The sequence below is a fragment of the Epinephelus fuscoguttatus genome, linkage group LG18 (assembly GCF_011397635.1).
Source record: "Epinephelus fuscoguttatus linkage group LG18, E.fuscoguttatus.final_Chr_v1".
NCBI classification, from domain to species: domain Eukaryota; kingdom Metazoa; phylum Chordata; class Actinopteri; order Perciformes; family Serranidae; genus Epinephelus; species Epinephelus fuscoguttatus.
The window spans coordinates 30,148,578-30,170,086 of record NC_064769.1 but is presented as its reverse complement, the minus strand read 5'-3'; the positions used below and the strand labels follow the sequence as shown (position 1 = coordinate 30,170,086).

Below are 21,509 nucleotides of genomic sequence, written 5' to 3'. Positions count from 1 at the left end.
TAGTGTACAATATGTAAGCACTAGGTGCCACTAAAATCATTAGAGAAAGGTCACCAGTCAATCATAGTTGACACATTTTTCACTTGGTATTAACATGCATCTTGGGTGATCACATCATCAGTGGGTAGCTCTAAGTACAGGTGTGAGTGCACCCAATGTCCTCAATGTGCCTTGATATCCGACCTCTCAGACCACATTCAGAAGTGGTCTCACATACGTTCAGCGGTGTGTACGCTAACATGTCCTGGGCCATACTGAAGGACCGCCTACTCAGCTGACTGTTGCTGCTGTTACGTAGTTTAGACGCAGTGCTGAAGATCCGTCTCTGGAGCTGCCTTCCACCTGGTTAATGGTCAGTTAGCTTGTGCCCAGTTAGCACGAGCTAACGTAGCAGCTGTTAAATGTTCCCGAAAAACTCACACTGAAACAACTCGATTCTGTCATTAAACCTGTTGATAACCGTTAAGTAACGTTAGCCGTGTGATGCTAACAGTTTGTCCTGTCTCTCAGCACGTTTACATGACGTTAGAGAAAATTGATTTATTGTGGTAGTCCGACTTAAACCAGACTTTTAAAATTCATGTGAACATGGAAGTCCAGCTGAAATTGTATGAAACAAATTTCTCAAAGTCGGACTAACACACCCAGATAACGCAACTGGGAGTCTGCGCTCTACAAATGCTCCACAGTTTCCACCCCTGGCTTTGACCCAAATGTTGGACAGCGGTACAGAAGAAGAGGCCAGTAAGAACATGGCTAAATCTACATCCAGAGTGCATCTCATCTATACAAAAAGTGAAGGGTACCGCACGCACGAAATGTACAGAGCTGTAAAGCTGTCCATCATGGTACCAGTTTGTTGCTAGCTAACTGTAGCTAACTTCTTTTTCAATTTTCTGGTCTGTAACGTAATAGGTTAACCGGAAAAAGGTTCAATACTAACAAGCTACAAGGGGGCAATTTGCCACCTATCGTAGCAGAATTGGACAGACTTTGGTCAATAAATCAATTCTCCTCCTGTGTTTTTAAACTGGGACAAGGCCAGTAGTCCAATTAAATGGCCTAGTCAAGCTATAGCCGTAACTCTACTTAAAGGTATAGTGCACCCAAAAATGAAAATTCAGCCATTATCTCCTCACCCATATGCCGATGGAGGCTCAGGTGAAGTTTTAGAGTCTTCACAACACTTCCGGAGTTCCAAGGGGAGAGAAGGTAGCAACACAACTCCACCTAATGGAGGTTTACGTTAAGAAACACATAATTGAAACCACAAAATATCTCCATACTGCTCATCCGTAGTGATCCAAGTGTCCTGAAGCCCCGACATAAAAAGCTGTTTGGAAAAACGTCATTTGAACTCTGTTTTTAGCCTCATTGTAGGCTGTAGCTCTAACTCGCGCGCACACATGAGCGCGCGCTGCTTCTCTGTACACCGCACTCACAATGAGGCTAAAAACAGAGTTCAAATGACGTTTTCCAAACAACTTTTTATGTCTGGGCTTCAGGACACTTGGATCACTACGGACGAGCAGTATGGAGATATTTTGTGGTTTCAATTATGTGTTTTTGGACGTTTGAAACTGGGGAGCTGTAAGGCTCCATTAGAGTTGTGTCACTACTCCTTCTCCCCTTGGATCTCCGCAAGTGTTGTGAGGACTCTAAAAACTTTAACTTTGCTGACTGTGTGTGTGCAGGTGCGGAGCTCACACTCCTGCAGCAGTGGTCTCCCAGCTGCAGGAAGGTGGAGGGACCGTGGGGTGGCTAGCTAGCCATAGATTGTTTATAATTTTTGTCTGATGATAAACAAAGGGAGAGAGAGAGAAACTGAACAGTGGCTGAGTAAATCAATATGCTGCACACAGCTCTATAATAAGATTTTACCCATTTTGAATAGTTAATAATAAATCAATGTATGGGAAACACTGCACAGATACTCACAGTCTGTCTCCTCGAGACAAACTAATAAACTGGCCCAGCAGTGTTCTTACAGTATGACACGGTAAATCTCCCTCTAGTTGGAAAAAACAACGCATTTGGTCTTTGCAAATAGAAATAATTAACGTGTTAATTTGCATTTAGAGCGTTTAAGTGTTGTCACCTTCGAGATGCATGTGGAGACATATTTAGAGCTGTCCACATTTGATCAGAACACCCAATACTATACCAGGTGTAAAAAGCCTCATTAAGACAACCATTCACACTCACATTCACACCTACACCTACAGGCAATTATGGCATTGCCAATCAACCCTAATGTGCATGTCTTTGGATTGTGGGAGGAAACTGGGAGAAACCAAGGAGCACATGCCAACTCCACATAGAAGCCGGCCGCTGGATTAAACCCAGAGCAGCACTTAGACAGACAGTGCTAACCACCGCACAACCGAGGTGCCACTTACACAAGATCCTAAGGGTAAATGACGCTGAATAATGGAAGTAATTACTGATTAGCTATTAGCTAGCCAGTTGACGTAACCACTTTAGCGTAAACGCTGATAGCAGAGTCTGACTTTTTTTTCCCCTCCCCAACACACAATGAAGCCTATCTGAAGTGTTTTACTTGAATATAGTTTTATTTCCTAACTTGTTTTTGGAGGGAAGCCATGGTGAACCGGATGAAGAGTAATTGTCTAAGAAGCTGCAATTTCTCCATCTTTAGAAAGACATTATCTCCACTCATGTTCTCATCCAACAGGGAGCTTAGCAGCCCTGCAGGTTAAATGTAGAGGATACTGTGTGGATGAATAGAAGTTAACTCCACAACACTTGCCCAACATATTATTTTGCTGCACTGTATATGTGATTCTAAAGAGACAAATGCATCTAGTTTTGTGCCAGTATTTACCACAACATGAGCTAAACATTATCAAGACGAAAATAAAAATCCTCACCAGCATGGTCTCCAGGCTGTGAGCAGAAATCAGCAGCATCCCACTCATAATTCTCATCAACTGAGGCCTTTCTCCTGGAGAGGTCACAAAGCATCCTGTTGTACATAAACACAGTTTGAATACTTGATGCAGACACAGAGACACTCAGAACCCCTAATTAACAATACATCAAGAGCATATGTTTGCTGATATTTCTTCTCACATCCTACCGAGAGATTTCACTTCATTAAATGTTTACACGACAGTGATAAATGTTTACCTACAAACACAAAGACACTAAAGAACTCTCCATAACTCTCAGTTATGAATCACTTGATGCTTTATGTAACGGATCAGAGCTTGTTGAGCAACTCTGAGGGATGAATTGTGTTTTGTAGTGTTTTGACATTTCTCAACCTTTTTTGACACCCACTTAATGATGAGCAATTTTAGTTTGTTAGCAAGTTGTCTCAAAAATCTGTTAAAAGTTAACTTCGGGAATGTGGAAGTCACCAGAATCTGAAACATACTGTACTTTCTTTATTTCCTTCTATAGATAATATTGAATTGACCTTGAAGGTGTTATTATGGCCACATAGGATCTTCTAGCCCTACATTTTCTTCTCTTAAACCAAATTTCCATCATTCATTATGCCCTTAATACCTTTGGCTTGCTTCCATCATGTGACTGAGCTTGTCCTCTCTGCTCCCCTGGCTCTCCTCTACAGTTTCAGGTGAGCCGGTGAAGGTTGGGGAGAGGTGACACAGCGACAGGCGTCCGTTAGCAGGCTCCATGCTGCCTCGCCCGCTGCTGGCATAACTGCTGTAGCTGCTCCCAAACTCTGGCACTCCCTCGTAGCCCCCCGCCTCCACCTCTAATGCCTCTTGGTAATTATCGTTGGGTGGTACGCATCTGGAAGCTTCCTTCATGGCCTCCAAGGCACCCTCTGCTTCTTTTACAGCCTCCCTGTAGTCGATTGGCCATTTGGCAGCTCTGGGAAAGACTGACGCTTCTCTTGTTGGCTCGTAGTGGCAAGACATGTCAGCATTTGGTACAGGCCTCTCTGCTCTGCTCCTCAGAGATAAAGCATCCACAGCAGGAGGTGACCGGGAGGCAGCTTGGGTAGCAGAAGGAGAATTTGCAGGAGATTTGGAGATCTTCCTAGTGGGAGAGCTCTGGGGTTCCCAAAACAGAGTGTCTGGGCGACATGAGGACGCATCAGAGCAGTTCTCTTGACTGAGAGAGTCTATCCACGCATCAGGAGTCAGGAAGCTGCTCTCTTTGCGTCTCCGTGAGTCAAGACTCCGACTTCGCTGCTTAGAGTCCCAGAGTCTAGACCTTTGAGTCACAGCTCTCTGGAGTTCTGGTTCTGGACTTCGCAGAGAAGCTTGAACTGTTATAATATCATCCACAGAGGCAGGACTGCGGCAGTTAAGGCTTGCGCTCCTACTCACGTCTTCATGCTGACCTCTGCGAGTCAGCGAGTGCCCTCGTTGCACATGGGAGGCGATTCTGTGGTGCAGCATGGGCTTTGTAGGCCGCATCACACACACCTCCAACTCTGGCTCATCCACACTCATCTCCACACACACGTCTTCAGCAGTGGGCTCGGGGAACGCAACCTCCGCTTTTGAAGAGTCTGGCACCGAGTCGAGAGCCGAATTAGATCTTTCAGTATATTTACTGCTATGGAAAGACAACGTTGTCAGGCCGCCATGACTAAGATTGTTCTGTCTCCGTGCCTCAGAGCATGAATCATTCGTTTGCATTTCTAAGACTGTGGATTGTGGTGAATTATCATAGCCCTCTGGTGCTGCCTCTACCCTTTCATGTCTCTGGTGCTTTGAGGAGAGATGTGGGAGAGTTAATCTGCCTTTGGAAAAACTGCCTGCCTCCTCAGATAGGAGGGGGGTCTGTTTGGTGAGGGATGGAGCAGGATGATGGTTGCCGAAGTTAAGATAAGAAGGACTTGTGTGTGAAGATGCTCTAGTAAGGGTCGGGGCTGAGATCAGAGTGAGAGGAGAGACAAGAGGACGGGCATCCCAGTGCTCAGAGGATGAAGGGAACTGTGTCTGTGGAAGACCAAAGCCCTCATTGCCGCCCTGGGGGTATCTATGGGGTAAGGTGCTGCTCTTATATTCCCACATAAGCTCATTAGCACCAGCGTCTCTCTTCACTAAGTCTGAATGCCCATGTTTTATTTCTCTCATGGAGCCTCTTTCCAGCGTGTACCTCCGGAGCTCCCTCTCCAGCTCCTCCCTCTCCTGAGCCAGCCTCAGACAGTGACTTAGGTTTCCCGCCTCCCGCTCATGCTCCATTTGGAGCACCAGGGTGCTGGCGGTTGTAGATGGCTGACCAAGGCTGGATCGGATATGTGGGAGCACTGGAAATGTGGGAGTTATTCCTCTGTCTTGATGAGGAGTGGTGGCCAAACTAGTGTTCGAGCACAGGCTGCTGAAGTCAGGAAAGCCATCGTAGCTTGACTTCTGATCCAAGATATAAGGGCGGAGATGGGGCAGGTCACAAATTTGGTTTGTGGAATTAGCCTCTACTGGTTTGCAAGGTGGGAGATCGACAGAGAGCACGAACGGCGGCTGCGTTCTGTCTCCCCTCTCCGAGTGCAGCGACACAGACCTCCGCACTCTAGCTTGGTCATACCTTCCGCTTTTCTTGCTGTGAACACTCAGCGAGTCACTGTCATATGGTGGGAGTGCAAAGCGCCCATCTGGGCCTCTAGAGATCAACTCAATTGGAGGAGAAATGGGAGAAGAAGTTGTCCTAGTGAGGCGGCCTCTGCTGTAATTGGAGAGGAGCTGCTTCCGCCGATGATGATTCTCAGCACTAAAGGAGGAACAGTCTGTCTGCGATGAGGAGGAGGTGGTGGTAGAGGAAGTGGTGGGATAGAGGATGCTGGCTGGAAGTAGGCTTCTCTTCAACACACTGTCTGGACTGCCAGTGCCTGAAGTCTTTCTATGAGAGAGAGAGAAAGAGGAGGTGGAGGGAGGAGTGGAGGAAGAAAATTGTAAGAAAAAACGGAGGAGTAAGAGGGAGAGAAATAGAGACCGAGAAAATAAGATTGAGTGAGAGTGAAAGAGGGGGCGTGAGAGATGTAGACAGAGAGAGACTAAAACAGCAGCAGCAGCAGCACTAGATGAAGATGAGGAAGAAAAATAAGATCTGAAAGACAAAATAACTTAAGAGCTGGCATTTTCAACGTTTAGTTTGTGAAGGAAGCAGAGGAAAAGGTCAATGGGAGCCATTATAATGAAATGATAAAGGGGTACTTACATTGATGGGGAGCATTTATAGATGGCAGAGGGGGAATCTGAAAGGGAGGGAGAGGGGCAAGATGGTATCTGACTCATTAGGATACAACCACACTGACCAAGAAGTAAAAACATAATCAACCCTAATAAGAGCCCATTAAAGGGCCCGAGGCACCCAGGCTTGTCCAAAAAGTTAATTACACTTACATTTATCAGCCACTAATGAGAAATTACCCTAATTAGCAAGTAATGTAAATGACATCAATAACTTTTACAACTGAATGGACGAGCGGGGGACAAGAGGAGCGCCAAATCCATGCAGTGGGGTATGATTTATATAATGGATTGAAAGTGCCTTCAATATTTTATTGAATAAATGATGATATTCATGATGCAGTTCATCAAAGTGAGTGTCTCCTGAATCTCTGGAGTGAGGGGCGTTTTACCATCCTTCTTCTGTCTGCGACGCCGGTCCCTCTTGTGGTTGATGATACAGGCGGACCCCAGCAGCAAGACCAGTGCCAAGCACATGAAGCCAACCCCGCCCAGCACGCCGGCCAGTAATGGCTCCGGGACGTACTCCAGGAGTCGGGATGTGGCCGGGTAGATCTCCATCCCTGTGACATCATTCCATCGGGGATATATATATATATATTAGGAGATAAAAGTAAAAGCAAGCTAAGTGTGACTGTGGTGTCAGCAGCAACCATAAAAACACTGGTGCTTGCCGTAGAAGCAACACACACACTTGATAAACAACCAAGACAATAAAGATAAGTTCAAAATGGAGGTATAACTCTTCTCCTTTTTCCTTTCTCCATTGTTTTATTTTCATTCATTCACTTTCGTTTTTTTGATTTGTTGATATAAAGATCCAGAACTTTTACTATGGACACAAAAGGCTTATTTCTTTCAAATTTTGTGCACAGATTACTTTAAATCTCTTAGTGAGCACTTGTCCTTGCCGAGATAATCCATCCACCTGACAGGTGTGGCTCATCAAGCATCATTACTACCCAGGGGTGCTTTGAGCTGGTCACAATAAAAGTCCACTCTGCAATGTGAAGTTTTATCTTGCAAAAAGAAATTTCTTCAGCACTCTGAACGGTGGATTTCACATGATGCCAAGTTTTTGGCCATGTGGGATTTATCCGTTAATGGAACACTTCTTCAAAGTGCGACCATCAAAGGTGAGCATTTGCCCACTCAAGTAGGTTACAACAACAGACTGCTGTCAGGTCAACACCCTGGTGAGGACAACGAGCACACAGATGAGTTCGACTGGACAGTTTCTGATATTTTGTGTGGAAACTCCTTAACTGACCCTTTGCTAAGTCCGGCCCCTAGACGCGGACAACACAGCTGTGCTCCATTGACTCTAATGCAATCGTTTCAGATTTCCTTCATTTTCAGGCTGGTGTTGTGGATCTGTAGCTAAATGTTGTGCCTGTGAAATTTGGCACACTGGTAGAGGGTCATGGGAGGATGCGAATGAAGCAATATTACATCAATTGGCCAAAGGGGGGCGCTATAGCAACTGATTGAAATTGCAAACTTTGAATGGGCATATCTCATGCCCCGTATGTCGGAGAGACATGAAACTTTGCACAGAGATGCCTCTCCTCATGAGGAACAAATTTGCCTCAAGAACCCATGACTTCCAGTTATATAGTTTCTCCGCCATTTTGAATTTTTTGAAAAACACTTCAAATGGATCTCTTCCTAGGAAGTTTGAGCGATCTGCATGAAACTGGGTGAACATAATCTAGGGACCAATATCTAAAGTTCCCTCTTGGCAAAAGTTGGAAAACTTACTAAAACTGAGCTTCTATAAGGCAATGACTTTAACTATCTGCCTTTCAACGTGCTACCTCAACTACTAATGTACAGTTTTAGCCCACTAACTATCCCACTGTTGGCAATGGTACTACTGTACTTTCAATAAAGCAATCGTACTATCAAATTCACAAAAACTCTGTCTGAATACATTGCTCTTCTGAATGGGTTAAGTTGACTATTTAATCTGCAATTTCCTGTGACCTGTATCCCAAACACACACCATGTGAAACTGTACGTGGGCAACTGTGCACTCAATGGGTATTATCATCATTACTGAAATTTTAACTATTGAAAAATGTATATGGTGTTTATTAATATATTTTTTCCTTTAACTAAACAATCATCATCCTGGCTGACCTTTAATACATGCATATTTCCTGCTACTTCCGTTAGTCTGCTACAACTCTGATAAATACTTTTTCATTTACATCACAAAGAAACTCATTAAAATAAAACAAGATTGCTATGAGGTTTGGTATTACCAGTTTTAAGTGGATCTAATCTTCCATCTACATCCCTGATGATCATTATCAGCAAATCATAAACTTGATTGTTTTGCATTTGCTCAGTCAGACGTCAAACTGAGATCATGTTAAACAATATACAGGCTTTGGCTCCGACTGTTGTGACAATACTTGGGTGGTACCCGTGGGAGCTGCATTTCCGTCTGTTTGATATCTCTGTACCATATCTAATGAAACATTCATGTCACACTCACATAAGAATCAGAAAAGACCAGTACAAATTCTATCGCTAACTCTTTAGAGAAGTTATTAGTGGAGCTATTTCTATCATTTAGGCCTCTAATGGACAGCGTTTCCCTGGGGGCCTGCTCTAATTTTGGTCCAATGCTGGGTAAAGAGGGACGGGGGAAGACATAAAAAGAGAGAGAAAAGAGTTAGTAATGTAGACTGAGAGAGGAGGATGGCTTGAAACAAGAGGGTGGGGTGAGAATGCGAAGGGGGCAAGGTTGCTCCCAAACACCTACCCATGGTGGAGACATTGACTGATGGACTGGGCTCGCTCAGCAACTCCCCGCGACGAGATAGCAGCCGCAGCTCGTACACACAGTCCTGAGACCAGCATCCGCACACACACACACACACACGCACACACACAGCGGGGAGGACAGAGGATGAAACCACACTTTGTCAACACGGGACTGTGCCTGCAATGCTAATGAAGTTCATTTGAATTTGTGTAGGCCTATATAGGAGAGAAAAAGAAGGATGAGACGGGCAGAGAGAAGAAACAGCAGCGCACCCAGATTGAAAGACAACAGAAAAGTGATGGCTGCCATGTAGTGTGCATAATTGAGAGTCTACAAAAGTAAAACCACAGAGGTATAGCCTAGATAAAAAATCTCCAAGGCTTTCAACAAGCAGCATGGACTGATTAGTCTCAGAGGGAGCAGTGTGACTGGCTTGTTACCTTGTGCAGACCCGGAACGACTATCTCGCTACTGTTGGCACTGATGTCCTCGTCCAAATGAAACCACTCCCCTTGCTCGGAGCGGGATTGGAGAACAAAGCCTGTGATGGGAGGGTGCTGGGCTTCAGGAAGGGACCATCGCAGTACCACACCTGCTGAGCCCTGATGAGCGGACAGCAAGGCAGGGGGCTTGGGTTTACTTCTCCTCAGTGGAGGATCTGATGCAAAGGGATAAAAGACCTTCAGCTGATCAGCCAGATACGCTCTGGCGGAAAAATTAAATTACAGTGGAGGAAATTGCTACTGCCACAACCTTGAGAGTGTGAGGGGAGGAGGGCTGGGATTGATGCTGGTTCTTTTGCAGAATCCAGGGAGATTGCAACATACAGTTTACTGCCCAAATTGTTACGTATACAGTGTGAGGCATACTCACTATATTTTAGGCCTAACAGTAATATTTCAGAAAGGTGGATAAATGTCATAATAATACTGTATAGTATAGATATTTTGAACATAATAATCATGGCACGAACATTTGATACCGGCAATGAAGTTGATTTATTTGGATACTGATGACTGTTTTTGCCTAAGAGTTTGCCATTATCAGGTAGATTGTTTCACCATGGCTCTGTTCCTGACACAAACTCTTGGGAAAAGAATCTAAATGTTTTCTTTTACTCTTCTCCAGCAGTGGTTTGACTCTTTAAAGGTATTTCTCAAAGTCTTTTGGATGCCGACTCTCTGCTGGGAAGTGTAAAATGTTTCCAGGGGAAAATCAACATCTGACTCTCAGTGTTGCCACAGACTGCGGCATCCACTGCTCCAGACTGCCATAGGCTAGGGCAGCCGACTAAACATAGTTAAAAGAACTGTAAAAAGTGCCTGATATCAGACAGAATTGTCAACTTGTTACACTCCAGTTAACTCGGGGGAGTGGGCGGATTCCAAGATCTGGAGCCAGGCAACTGTAAAAGAGAGAAGCAGTGGCACACTGTGTGGAAACACTGGGTATGAGTGTTGATTTCGCCCCCGGGTGAACATTTGATCACCCCAGGACAACTGTAGACATCTGTAAGATTGAATTAAAATACCTCTAAAGATCCCGGCTCTGTGAGGCCGTATTGAGTGCTTTGATTTAATGCCAACATGGTCTGACAACGCCAAGATGCTAATGTTTAGCAGGCATAATGTCCACCATCTTACTTCAATATTGCAGATAAAAAGGTGTGAAAATTTCAGATCACGATCCTAGTGACCAAGACTATAATGGTTATCAGTATTATAAAGTTATTTTTAAATGTGCTGAAAAAGTCCTACAAGTTTGGATACACACACTGAAATAATTTCACCAAGTTTTCCATTCACAAAACCACAAGAAAATAAGCTGCACTATGCACTTTATGTATTCATAAACATTAAAATAATATAGGCACTACCTTATGTTAACACATGAACACCATATCAAATGTGCAGAAACATTAAAGAAAGCCTGTCTTTGAAATGCTTACTCGAGGGTCCGTGCCCCTGGAGACGAGGACAGGAACTAGCAGCATCACTGCGTGGCCTGCTGACCCACGTTGCATGCTGCGACTGCGTCTGGGAAACTTTTGCTAACTTTGATGCTAGCAAGTTTTTACTGTGAGTTTTTCAAAACACAGTAATCAAACCAAGTAATACTAACCATCTGCAACTTAACTGTGATTCATTGTCAAAGCAGTAACTGCTCCATCAATATTTAGCATGTTATCCATCCCTCAATCCATTTTCATCCGCTTATCCGAGTCTGGTTGCGGGGGCAGCAGGCCAAGCAAAGCACCCCTGACATCCCTCTCCCCAGCAAAGCTTTCCAGCTCCTCCTGAGGGATCCTAAGGCGTTCACAGGCCAGATGAGATATGTAATCCCTCCAGTGTGTTCTGGATCTGCCTCAGGGCCTCCTACCAGTGACATGTGCCTATAACGCCTATAACGGGAGGCATCCAGGAAGCATCCGGATCAGATGCCCAAACCATGTCAACTGACCCTTTCAACGCGAAGGAGCAGCGGCTCTACTCCGAGCTCCCTCCAGATGTCCGAGCTCCTCACCCTATCTCTAAGGCTGAGCCCAGCCACCCCACAGAGGAAACTCATTTCGGCGGCTTGTATCCGCGACCTCATTCTTTCAGTCACTACCCAGAGCTCATGACCATACAGTAGGTGAAGGTTGGGACGTAGATGGACCAGTAAATCAAAAGCTTAGTCTTCCAGTTCAGAAGGACATTAAAGTTTGTACATCAAGCCATGTTGATCCACTCAATAGTTGCTGAGAGTTTTCAGTTTGGACCAAAGTGATTGATCGACTGGACAACAAACTAACATGGTCATCCTTACAACCATGCAAAAAAATTCTGTTAAGGTTTGTGTTGGGAATGCTATGTGACGGAGTAAAAATGTACAGAGTAATTAAGTCACAATAAACAGTTGGTATAGTAGACATGGGCAGATCATGAGACAATGGGCCCCTGGGCACAGATGTCTAGAAGGCCCCACCACCTCTCCTACCCATACAAACAGACTTGTCTTTTCTTTATTTTGCGTCTCTTTGTAGCTGCTTTTCATCTTTTTGTGGTTTTGGTTCTCTTTGTTACAATTTTGTGCACCCTTGTGGTTGTTTTTGTAGTCGTTTTATGTCTCTTTGAGGGATATGGGTGTGTTTTTTGGTCATTCTGTCTCTTCGCAGTCGTTATGTGTATCTTTGTAGTTGCTTCACATCTCTGTGAGGTCAGTTTGTTTTGTCTTTATGGTCATTTTGTGACTCTTTGAGGTATGTTTGGCTGTTCTGTTTCTTCGTAGTCGTTTTATGTCTCTTTGTAGCTCCTTTGCATCTTTTTGATGTCATTCTGTGTGGTCTTAACAGTAATTTTTTTATCTCTTTGAGGTATATTTGTGTCTGTTTTGGTCATTCTTTCTCTTCGTAGTCATTTAGTGTCTTCTTGCAGTTCCTTTGCATCTCTTTGAGATCATTCTGTTTTGTCTTTACGGTCATTTTGTGTCTCATTGAGGTATATTTGTGTCTTTTTTGGATGTTTGTGTCTCCTTGTAGTTCCTTTGCACCACTTTGTGGTACTTTTGAGTCTCTTCATGGTAAGTATGTGTTAAATTGAGTGACATTTTGCAGATGTTGGCCAAGGGGGCTTGGGCCCAATTGGCCTGTTTTGTAATCCATCAATGATTGTAGTGTGGTGCTTAAGAGTGGTGTTTCCTTTTGGAACAAATAATCTGTGGCCGAACACAAAAACTGGATTGTGGCTAGCATATCAACCACACAACCAAGGTCCATTTTGGCCTGCAGGCAAGTTACTCAAGGAATTAACTTTAATTAGTTACGGTTGATATAATCTGCTGCTGGCACCATTTGCTATTTCAACCACTCACAATAATGGTCAGCACCGGGTAAAACTGAAAAGCCTGCTAGCTGAATGTTTTGTTCATTGCTAATAAAAAAGGGAGGAAAAACACAACACTAGATAAGGGATTTGTTAGCTCAGTACACAGTATTTTGCAAATCTGCAACAGGATCCAAAATGGAAGCAGCTGATATTCAACAGATAAAGAGAAAACCTGGGAATGATACTGACCCAATGTCCGAGTGGTTGCAATCTCGCTGAAGGGTCCTGTGCCCACTTTATTGTGAGACAGGATGCTAAACTGGTAGTCAGTGGCAGCAGACAGGCCTGTCACCTGCATCCTGCTGCCAGAGGAGGGGGGCACAGGCACAGAGAACCAGTCCTGCTTCCCATCATTATCACTCGCTGAAATCTTCTTCACCCTGCAGAGGGAGCGAGACGGAGAGGAAAGAAGTGAGAACAAAAGAGCGGCGGGGAATTCTGGCAGTCTGGTTTTATGAAACATGACAGAAAAGTAGGTTTCATTAATCATTCATACTCATCATCAGCTCCAGATTTTGTGGCAGAGACAGCACTGATGTATCCTTGCTATTGCACAGAGAGCTTGCAACTCAAATTATGGTGATTTTCATGTTCCTACTGGAGCTGAAGTTCTACATGTCTTTTTTATACAGAGCAAATTACTTGACCCAGAGGCGACAAAAAATCTATTCACCTATTCACCTATTAAAAAGTAGAGGAACTTTTGAAAATTATTAATGTCAGTCTGAAAGGAAGGCCTTGTTTTACTTTTTGAAGACGGTGGCTTTGACTGAACAGAAGTGATGTTCTTTTGTGAGAAAATAGAAAAGGGCAGAATGTCATATTAACCCGGTGTGGATAATTGTAAGGTCATTTTAGGTCTGTGAGACAGCTGAGAGTAATTTGAATTCAGCCTTATGTTACTGCAGTGCGTAAAACAGGTCATATCTAAGTAAGTAACCAGAGTTATATTTATATAAAACAAAGTTACAAAGTGCTTCTCACATACAAAAAAAATATTAATGAAGATAAAGTAAAAGTAAACTGCAGTATAACAACAAGCGACAACTGTGGATTCAGTCAACAGAGGAAAACCGCTCAACTGCCCAAAATCAAAGCCCTAAGAGGCAATGAGCGGATTTTGGGCTTCACAATGCTGAGCAAAGTCACTCCAGCTGGTTTGATTTGTCTAAAGGAGCGAGACCAATCACACACAACTGATTCATCATTACAATGTATGAAGTATTTCAATAATTACACTCTCGAAGTCTCGCCTTTTGCTCCCCCTTTATCGGATGTGAACAAAACTTGGTTCATATGCTCAAATCTTTGTGCTGAATGTCTCTACAGAGTTTAATTAGGATCACTTCAAGACTACTTGAGTTATGGGCTATTTCTTGCCAAGGAAGCCCCTGCTTTGTGAAGACCTTTTGATTGATGATGGCCGTGACCAATCTCATTCATTTATATTAGAACTGTGTATCTATATCTCTTAATGTTGTATGCTAAATTTGGTGTTGATTGAGTCAAAATCCAAAAGTGTCTACTGATATTACTGTTTCTCACATCATGACAAATTAGCAAAGAATCCCTCATGGTGGCCTTTATAATCCAGGAGGCTTCTGTGTACAGGGCACTGAGATGTAGATGTATTTAAAATTCGTGTAAGGGGCATGGCCTTTTTAACCTGTTAACTATAGCACCACCATCAGGCCAGATGGGATCAAATTTGATGGGGAGAAGTTTCACATCTCGTCTCCAGCTTGTTCCAGCTCATCTTACTATATAATGACGAAAACTCTGTCTGTGGGTGTGTCTGTGTGTCTGTTCCACGTTTTTCTCCTCACTGACTTGGTCAATCCATGTGAAATTTGGCACAGTGGTAGAGGGTCATGGGAGGATGCGAATGAGGCAATATTACATCAATTGGCCAAAGGGGGGCGCTAAAGCAACCAACTGAAATCGCAAACTTTGAATGGGCATATCTCATGCTCCATATGTCGCAGAGACATGAAACTTTGCACAGAGATGCCTCTCCTCGTGAGGAACACATTTGCCTCAAGAACCCATAACTTCCGGTTATATAGATTTTCCGCCATTTTGAATTTTTTGAAAAACACTTGAAATCGATCTCTTCCTAGGAAGTTTGAGCGATCTGCATGAAACTGGGTGAACATAATCTAGGGGCCAATATCTAAAGTTCCCTCTTGGCAAAAGTTGGAAAACTTACTCAAACTGAGCTTCTATAAGGCAATGAATATTACGGAGGGCGTGGCTCATCACATAAAGGTGTATAACATCTCAAGGGTTTCAGCCATCACCACGCAACATTGTAGGCATATGACCACACATAATCTGAGGGGACCCCTCCATTATTGACCCCATCAAACAAAATGGGGGCACTAGAGAGCTAATTTCTTATCTAAGCCTAACCGCCATATGGATTTTTACTAAACTTGGTAGATATGCTGTAAAGCCCTGTGAGGCAAATTGTGATTTGTGATATTGGGCTTTATAAATAAAATTGATTGATTGATTGATATGTAGAACAAGAAGCCTCAAAGTGACTGGAGAAATTTAACTCTAATTGGCAACTGGGTGGCACTATAACAACAGAAAAATGCTTCAAAATGGCTAAAATGCGACTGATCGCTGTGTCTCCCCCTGTGGACCAATGTTGGTGTTTTTTCTAATTTTTGGTATGACTAAGTCATGATATGGTATGCTGTACTCAATGGGTATGGACTAGTAGTAAATTAAACAACAGCTTAAGAAGACAAATAACAATGGGCTATGTCTACATGCACCAATCATTATGACACTATAAGTATTGGTTGATATTTGCCCCCAGAGAATGTGTACCAAATTTGGTGCAATTCTGTCCATCAGATTTTGAGGAACATATTTTTTGGCATTTGTGGAGCCCCCTATAGGTCAGGCTCAAAATGCTGAGGTAGGCAAATTCCCCAACATGGATTTAAGATATCAACCAAGATTTATGGTGATGGGACGAATTGTTAATGAGTTAATGCCAATTCCCTGCAAGCCCCGCCCTTTGCAGACTTTCTGATTGATGACAGCCATGTTGTCAGACCAGTCTTGCTCATCTATTGTCGAAATGTGTATCTCAGTCCCACAATGCTGTACCAAATGTGGCGTTAATAATGACAAAATCCAAAAAGAAGCATAAAGGTGTTAATTACAGCGCCTCCATGTGGGCATTTGTCAGATTTCTTGGGAAGCATTTGCACATTTCCAGTTATGAGGCCAGGTTTTATGTTTCTGGGTCATTCCAGCTCACTTACCGTGAGAGCCACGGCATAAGACAGCAAATAGTAATAATAATAAAGCTCAAACTCAATAGGGTTCTGCCTCTTTGGGACTTGAACCCAAAATAAAACAGAACACAGTGAGAGACAGACCAAACAGAAACAAATCCAAACATAAGACAGGCATGGAGATCTATAACAAAGCTTAACTATAACGATTGGGTTTTAGAAGTTGCTTAAAACAGTCAAAAGATTCAGCAAATCTGAAGAATTGGAGAAGATGATTCCAGAGAGTTTGGGCTACAACAGTGAATATGTGATCACGTTTTGCTCACATCTGGAGCATGGGGTGGATAAAAGGAACGAGGAGATCAGAAATGTACCTGGGGGCAAGATTCTGCAGCTCCTTATATGTAATCAACAGCATTTTGTGGTTTATTCTGAATCTAACAGGAAGCCAAAGGAAGGATGCAAGACCAGTTGTAACATGGGACTGACGTCTAGTTGTAGTAAATAGCCTGGCAGCTGTATTTTGAACCAACTATAAACAATTTAGAGCAGTCTGACTGAGGCAAGTGTCGAGAGAATTATAATAATCTAGATGGGAGAAAATGAAAGGGTGAATTAATGGTTCGCAATCCAGAGAAGGAAAGAAAGATCTGATTTTTGCGATACTTCTTAGCTGTAGAAAACAGGGCTACATTAGATTAGTAACATAATGGTCAAAAGTCATCTACTGATCAAAGATGATAGTAAGATTTTTAGCAGTATGTATAAAGCAGGCAGCACAATGGTACAGTGGTTAGCACTGGCGCCTCACAGCAAGAGGGTTCCTGGTTCAAAGCCATGGTGAGGGGTTCGAACCTTGGGGTGGGGGAGCCACTCTGTGTAGAGTTTGCTTGTTCTCACCATGTTGTGTCGGTAAAGATTCTCAGTCATCCACGTAATGGTAATCATAAGTGCTATATCGTAGGCAACTGGACTTGCTTGAGTTTCTTGAAGATGCCTCGCCTCTCAACCAAGAAGCTTCTTCAGTTCTTAAGGACTGGTGCTCAGTCGCAGGCTTTAAACCACATGTTGGTGTGAACCAGAGATGGGGGGACTCGAGTCACATGACTTGACTCAAGTCAGAATCGAGTCGCAAATATGATGACTTGAGACTTGCTTGACTAACGTTGATAAAAGACTCGACTTGACTTTGACTTTATATTCATGACTTGAGACTTGACTTTGACTTGCGACGGATGATTCGAAAGGACTTGGCTTTAATTCAATATTAAAGGCACGCTAAGCGCCATTGGGCGTCACATCTGTTGACGTTCAACAATCAAACGCAATGGCGCTAGTTCTGGTGTGAACCCTTACAGAGTTTTAGAGGTCACATGTGATCTCTTAGTTTCAGCGTTGTTAAGGTCACATGTAAGTCATTGACCCACCTGGCCATAATATGTGTCGTTAGGGTCAGATGGGACCAGGTGTGAATGGGTGTAAAGTCGTCTAGGCTGCACTATAGGTAGGTTGTAAGGGTTCACACCCACACGGAGTGTAAAGCCTGCGACTCCACACCAGTCCGTTAGAACTGAAGAAGCTTCTTGGATGAGAGGTGTATTCTGGGTACTCTAGCTTCCTCCCACAATCCAAAGACATGCAGGTTAATTGGTGACTCTGAATTGTCCAGAAGTATGAATGTGAGTGTGAATGATTGTTTGTCTCTATGTGTCAGCCCTGTGATAGTCTGGCGACCTGTCCAGGGTGTACCCTGCCTCTCGCCCAATGTCAGCCGGGATAGGCTCCAGCCCCCTTGCGACTGACTGACTGAATGAATGTATACAGCAAAGTGCAGAGATACGGTCACTTTCTAAGAGCAATACATGCAATACATGACATTTGTGGGGTTTTCCTCTCGTCTGTAGTGACTGATTTTACAGGCATGTGGTGTGAATATTTGCCTGCAGAGCTTTTACAGCTGTCAAACAAGGGGCGTTGAAATTTCATTTGCTGGGAATCACTGAGTGCTCACAAGACCTTTATGCTACAATTATCAGCTGTAATGAAAAAAAAAAGAAGATTGCCATTAAAATGTCAACGGGAAATCATTCACATTACATCCTGTTGACGTTCCTGCAGCACAGAAAAAGCAAAAGTGTTGCTCTTTTGTTTGTCTCACAATAGAGAGTGTTTTTACTTTGACTATCCTTCATAATATGGGGTCATAACATGTCAGGCTGTCAGAGCGGGGAGTAGCTGAGACTTTAGAGGGTTGTTTGAACTGATTGGCTGATCTATTTTTATGTTTTTTTGATGTAATTTATATTTATTTCTATGCTGCTCTTTGCTGCAGCGATGACCCAGTTCCCTCTCAGGGATTAAGATAGCTCATCTCATCTCCATCTGATGTGGCGCTCCCAGGTTACAATGTGATTAGGATGAGCATTAGGAGAAGTTTTCTGCATTGTCAGACATTTAAAAAATAAAACTTTAAATATAGTTTAGTGAATCCTATTTTAAAAAATGTCATTTCAATAAAATAACATTGTTAACAATGTTTTAAAGACATCATTCCCAGAAATGGCTGTCACACCATGCAACTGTAATACAAGTTATCGTGCGCATGTGAAAGGAGCACACATTCCTAACAGGTTAGATCATTTTCTTTTTTATCCAACTGGGTGCAACTGACTGCTGCTTTACATTCCTTCTGCCCTGTCCATGTCTCTTTGATAAGACATCGCAGGCATATCAACAACACTTCGCCTTTAAGTAAACAGAGGACGTTCGTCTGTGTGATCTAAGCCAATATAACGGCACAAATTCCTATGAAAGTAATGAATTCCGCTCTCTTTTGTCTCAGTAACCGCCCATTGTAGCCGACATGGCCACTGCATTATAAAGTTGTGCTCAGCAGCAGCGTTTTTTATTGTTGCTGCCAAGAGGTGATAACAGATAAATGAATTCCTCATCCCAGAGATCAATAGAGTAAAACCAGTGCAACCGATGGCTGCCATGGTTACAGCCCGAGAAGAAAGTGGGAGGCTTTACACCCACCAAACTGAAAATGTCTGTGCTGATCCTCCATCAAAGCCTGCCTCCCAGGAAATGTTGGCCTGCTTCACCCCTGGAGAGACGGACAGCGCGGTAGCCGCATGGGGACTGGTTCCTGTAATGGAAGGAATGGAGAGGAGTTGATGGATATCTGCCAGCACTTCAACTACCTGATACCACTAAAGTTTAGAGGCCATCTCTAGATGTACCACATTTATCTGTTGGAGGCGGAGTGGAGGCACAGGCATCCGGCCTGTGCTGGGTATAATAGAGGTTTACACAGGTATGAAGAGAATAATTTGAAAAAAGAAACAAACTAGAAAAGTGCACTGAGTAGAATGCACATCTCCGCCAGGCGGCTGGCCGGGCTGAACGCGGCCTCTCTAGACAATTCTCTTAATTTCAGCAAATGTGCTGGTACATGTTTCGGAAGCTACCCGAAAGCTAATAAAAATACTCGTCTATTTTTGAAAGAGCCACAGCACGATGCACAGAGCAGAGCGAGTTCTCCTGTTAACAGGCACTGTATGTGGAAAACAGATACAATTAATTTGGTGAATCTATTTTTAATTTAAAACATAGCCACAAACTTTTGATCAAAGTTGATCAAAAATTGGACTTTGAAGGGTTTTAACTTTGTCTGTATGCTACAGCACAACAAAGTCGGGAATACCAACAATGAACACAATTAAAATACACCAAAAGGAATTATTTACTTTTGGTAGAAGCATAAATATTATGGGAAAATGACAAATGCAACAAAATCTACAGGTCTACAAAAATAGGAAGGCAAAACGTTCTGCTTCTGAGATGCTTCCTGTGCGGTATGATGCCATTTAGCAAACGAAACGAAACCGGGTTGCAGCTGCGCCTGGTGAATTGTCCCTCCTGTCTTCCGTAGTCAACATGGCTGTAAAGATGACAAAATGGAGAGTAAAGTAAAGCCTGTTGTTTTTAACTGAGCGGATTTCCGGAAAATTTGGACCCCTAGCAGCCAGGTAAGAGAAGTGAGGAGTCAGCAGTCAGTGACGGTATAAAACAGTCATTAAAACGGGTTTTTCAATATCTGTGAATCACCACAACCATGAGAGGCTCTTGAACATACAATCATAAATGTGCACACAAAATATTAGGCTAATTGGTCCAATAGTTTGCAAGATTAGCTGCAAATACACACAAGCACACACAAACACATCATCGCTTCCTGGTGTAAGGGGATAAATATATGAACAGCTCATGTTCCCACACACTTTCATGGACAAAATTTCAAAACTTTTCCATGACTTTTCAAGGACCCATAATAACTTGTTTTTTCTTTCAACTCTTACCTTGTGTAACAGATTCAAACTCTCTTTAAACATATCTTCAGCTAGCTGGCATACATGACTAGAGAGATGGTGAACGTGGAGAAAATGAAGTAATGAATGTGATAGTTAACAAAACATCACATATCAACGCAAATTACATTACGTCGACAGCTAAAGAAAATAAATTTGGTGTTAGGTTACATTACGTGAAAGGTTATTAACGGTAGATTACTGTAAAAATGTCATTACACACAACAAAATTCCAAGACTTTTTCAAAACTTTCAGTGATATTTACTAATTCTATTACCTTTCCAGGCCTGGAAAATGTGATTGAGAAATGCTATGTCTTTTCCAGGTTTTCCATGACCCTGGTAATAAGACTTTTGTCATGGTATTCTCAGGGAGGAATCTTTCTGTTTGCACTCACCCAGGACAAAGACTTGTGTGCTGGCTTTCACTGAGGCTACGCGATTAGTAATGGTGCACTCCCACGCCCCCTGGTGGTCCTTAGTGAGAGGCTGCAGTAGCAGAGAACCGTTGCGTTCTATGGTGTAAGATGTGCGACGAACCAAGTCAACCTACATGAACACAAAACCGTTCATATTCAGAGAGAATACTCTTTGCATATGTCTAAATGTACAGTAGATACAGCTGGGGTAGACAGAAGAAAAAAATCAATCATATTACCAACACAATGGATCACTTTTCAAGCTAAATTTACTCAATATTAGAATCTGAGGAAAGTGCCAACAGTCTGCAGTGTAGTCTGACAGTACTGGGGCAGCGACATATTCTTCTCTTTTTTTTTAGCTTAACACTCCAGCAGATTGGATTTGAAATAAAATAATGAGCACCTAATCACTAAATTTGACTTAGTTAATTACACAGCATGCTCAACCACTTTGCTATACCATCGACTGATTCTGGTCCCATTATCTTTGCGTCTGGATTTGAAAGCATGTTTTGAATTGGGGAAGTGGGTGTGTTCGTGCTAAAACAGGATGTCAGAGTGCTGATTGCTGAAGCAGCTGCTCACTAACTCTCTACAAAGGAAAATCATTGATGCACTGATCTCAGT

The 21,509-nt window shown here is 43.1% G+C and overlaps 1 protein-coding gene across 3 annotated transcripts in view; it reads right to left on the bottom strand.

Annotated features, from left to right (window-relative positions):
* The window catches only part of igsf9a (immunoglobulin superfamily, member 9a), a 110,383-nt gene that overhangs the window by 13,325 nt on the left and 75,549 nt on the right, over positions 1 to 21,509 (bottom strand). For 2 of the 3 annotated variants that reach the window (XM_049603483.1, XM_049603484.1), the window contains exons 12-20: positions 20,859 to 21,009; positions 19,127 to 19,238; positions 13,023 to 13,213; positions 9,408 to 9,625; positions 8,965 to 9,049; positions 6,584 to 6,754; positions 6,160 to 6,196; positions 3,535 to 5,841; positions 2,892 to 2,986 (exon numbers count right to left, since the gene is read on the bottom strand). In XM_049603483.1, the coding sequence (XP_049459440.1) occupies positions 2,892 to 2,986; positions 3,535 to 5,841; positions 6,160 to 6,196; positions 6,584 to 6,754; positions 8,965 to 9,049; positions 9,408 to 9,625; positions 13,023 to 13,213; positions 19,127 to 19,238; positions 20,859 to 21,009 (3,367 nt within the window). The remainder of the gene's footprint in view (positions 1 to 2,891; positions 2,987 to 3,534; positions 5,842 to 6,159; positions 6,197 to 6,583; positions 6,755 to 8,964; positions 9,050 to 9,407; positions 9,626 to 13,022; positions 13,214 to 19,126; positions 19,239 to 20,858; positions 21,010 to 21,509) is intronic. The other variant, XM_049603485.1, reaches the window with a different exon arrangement.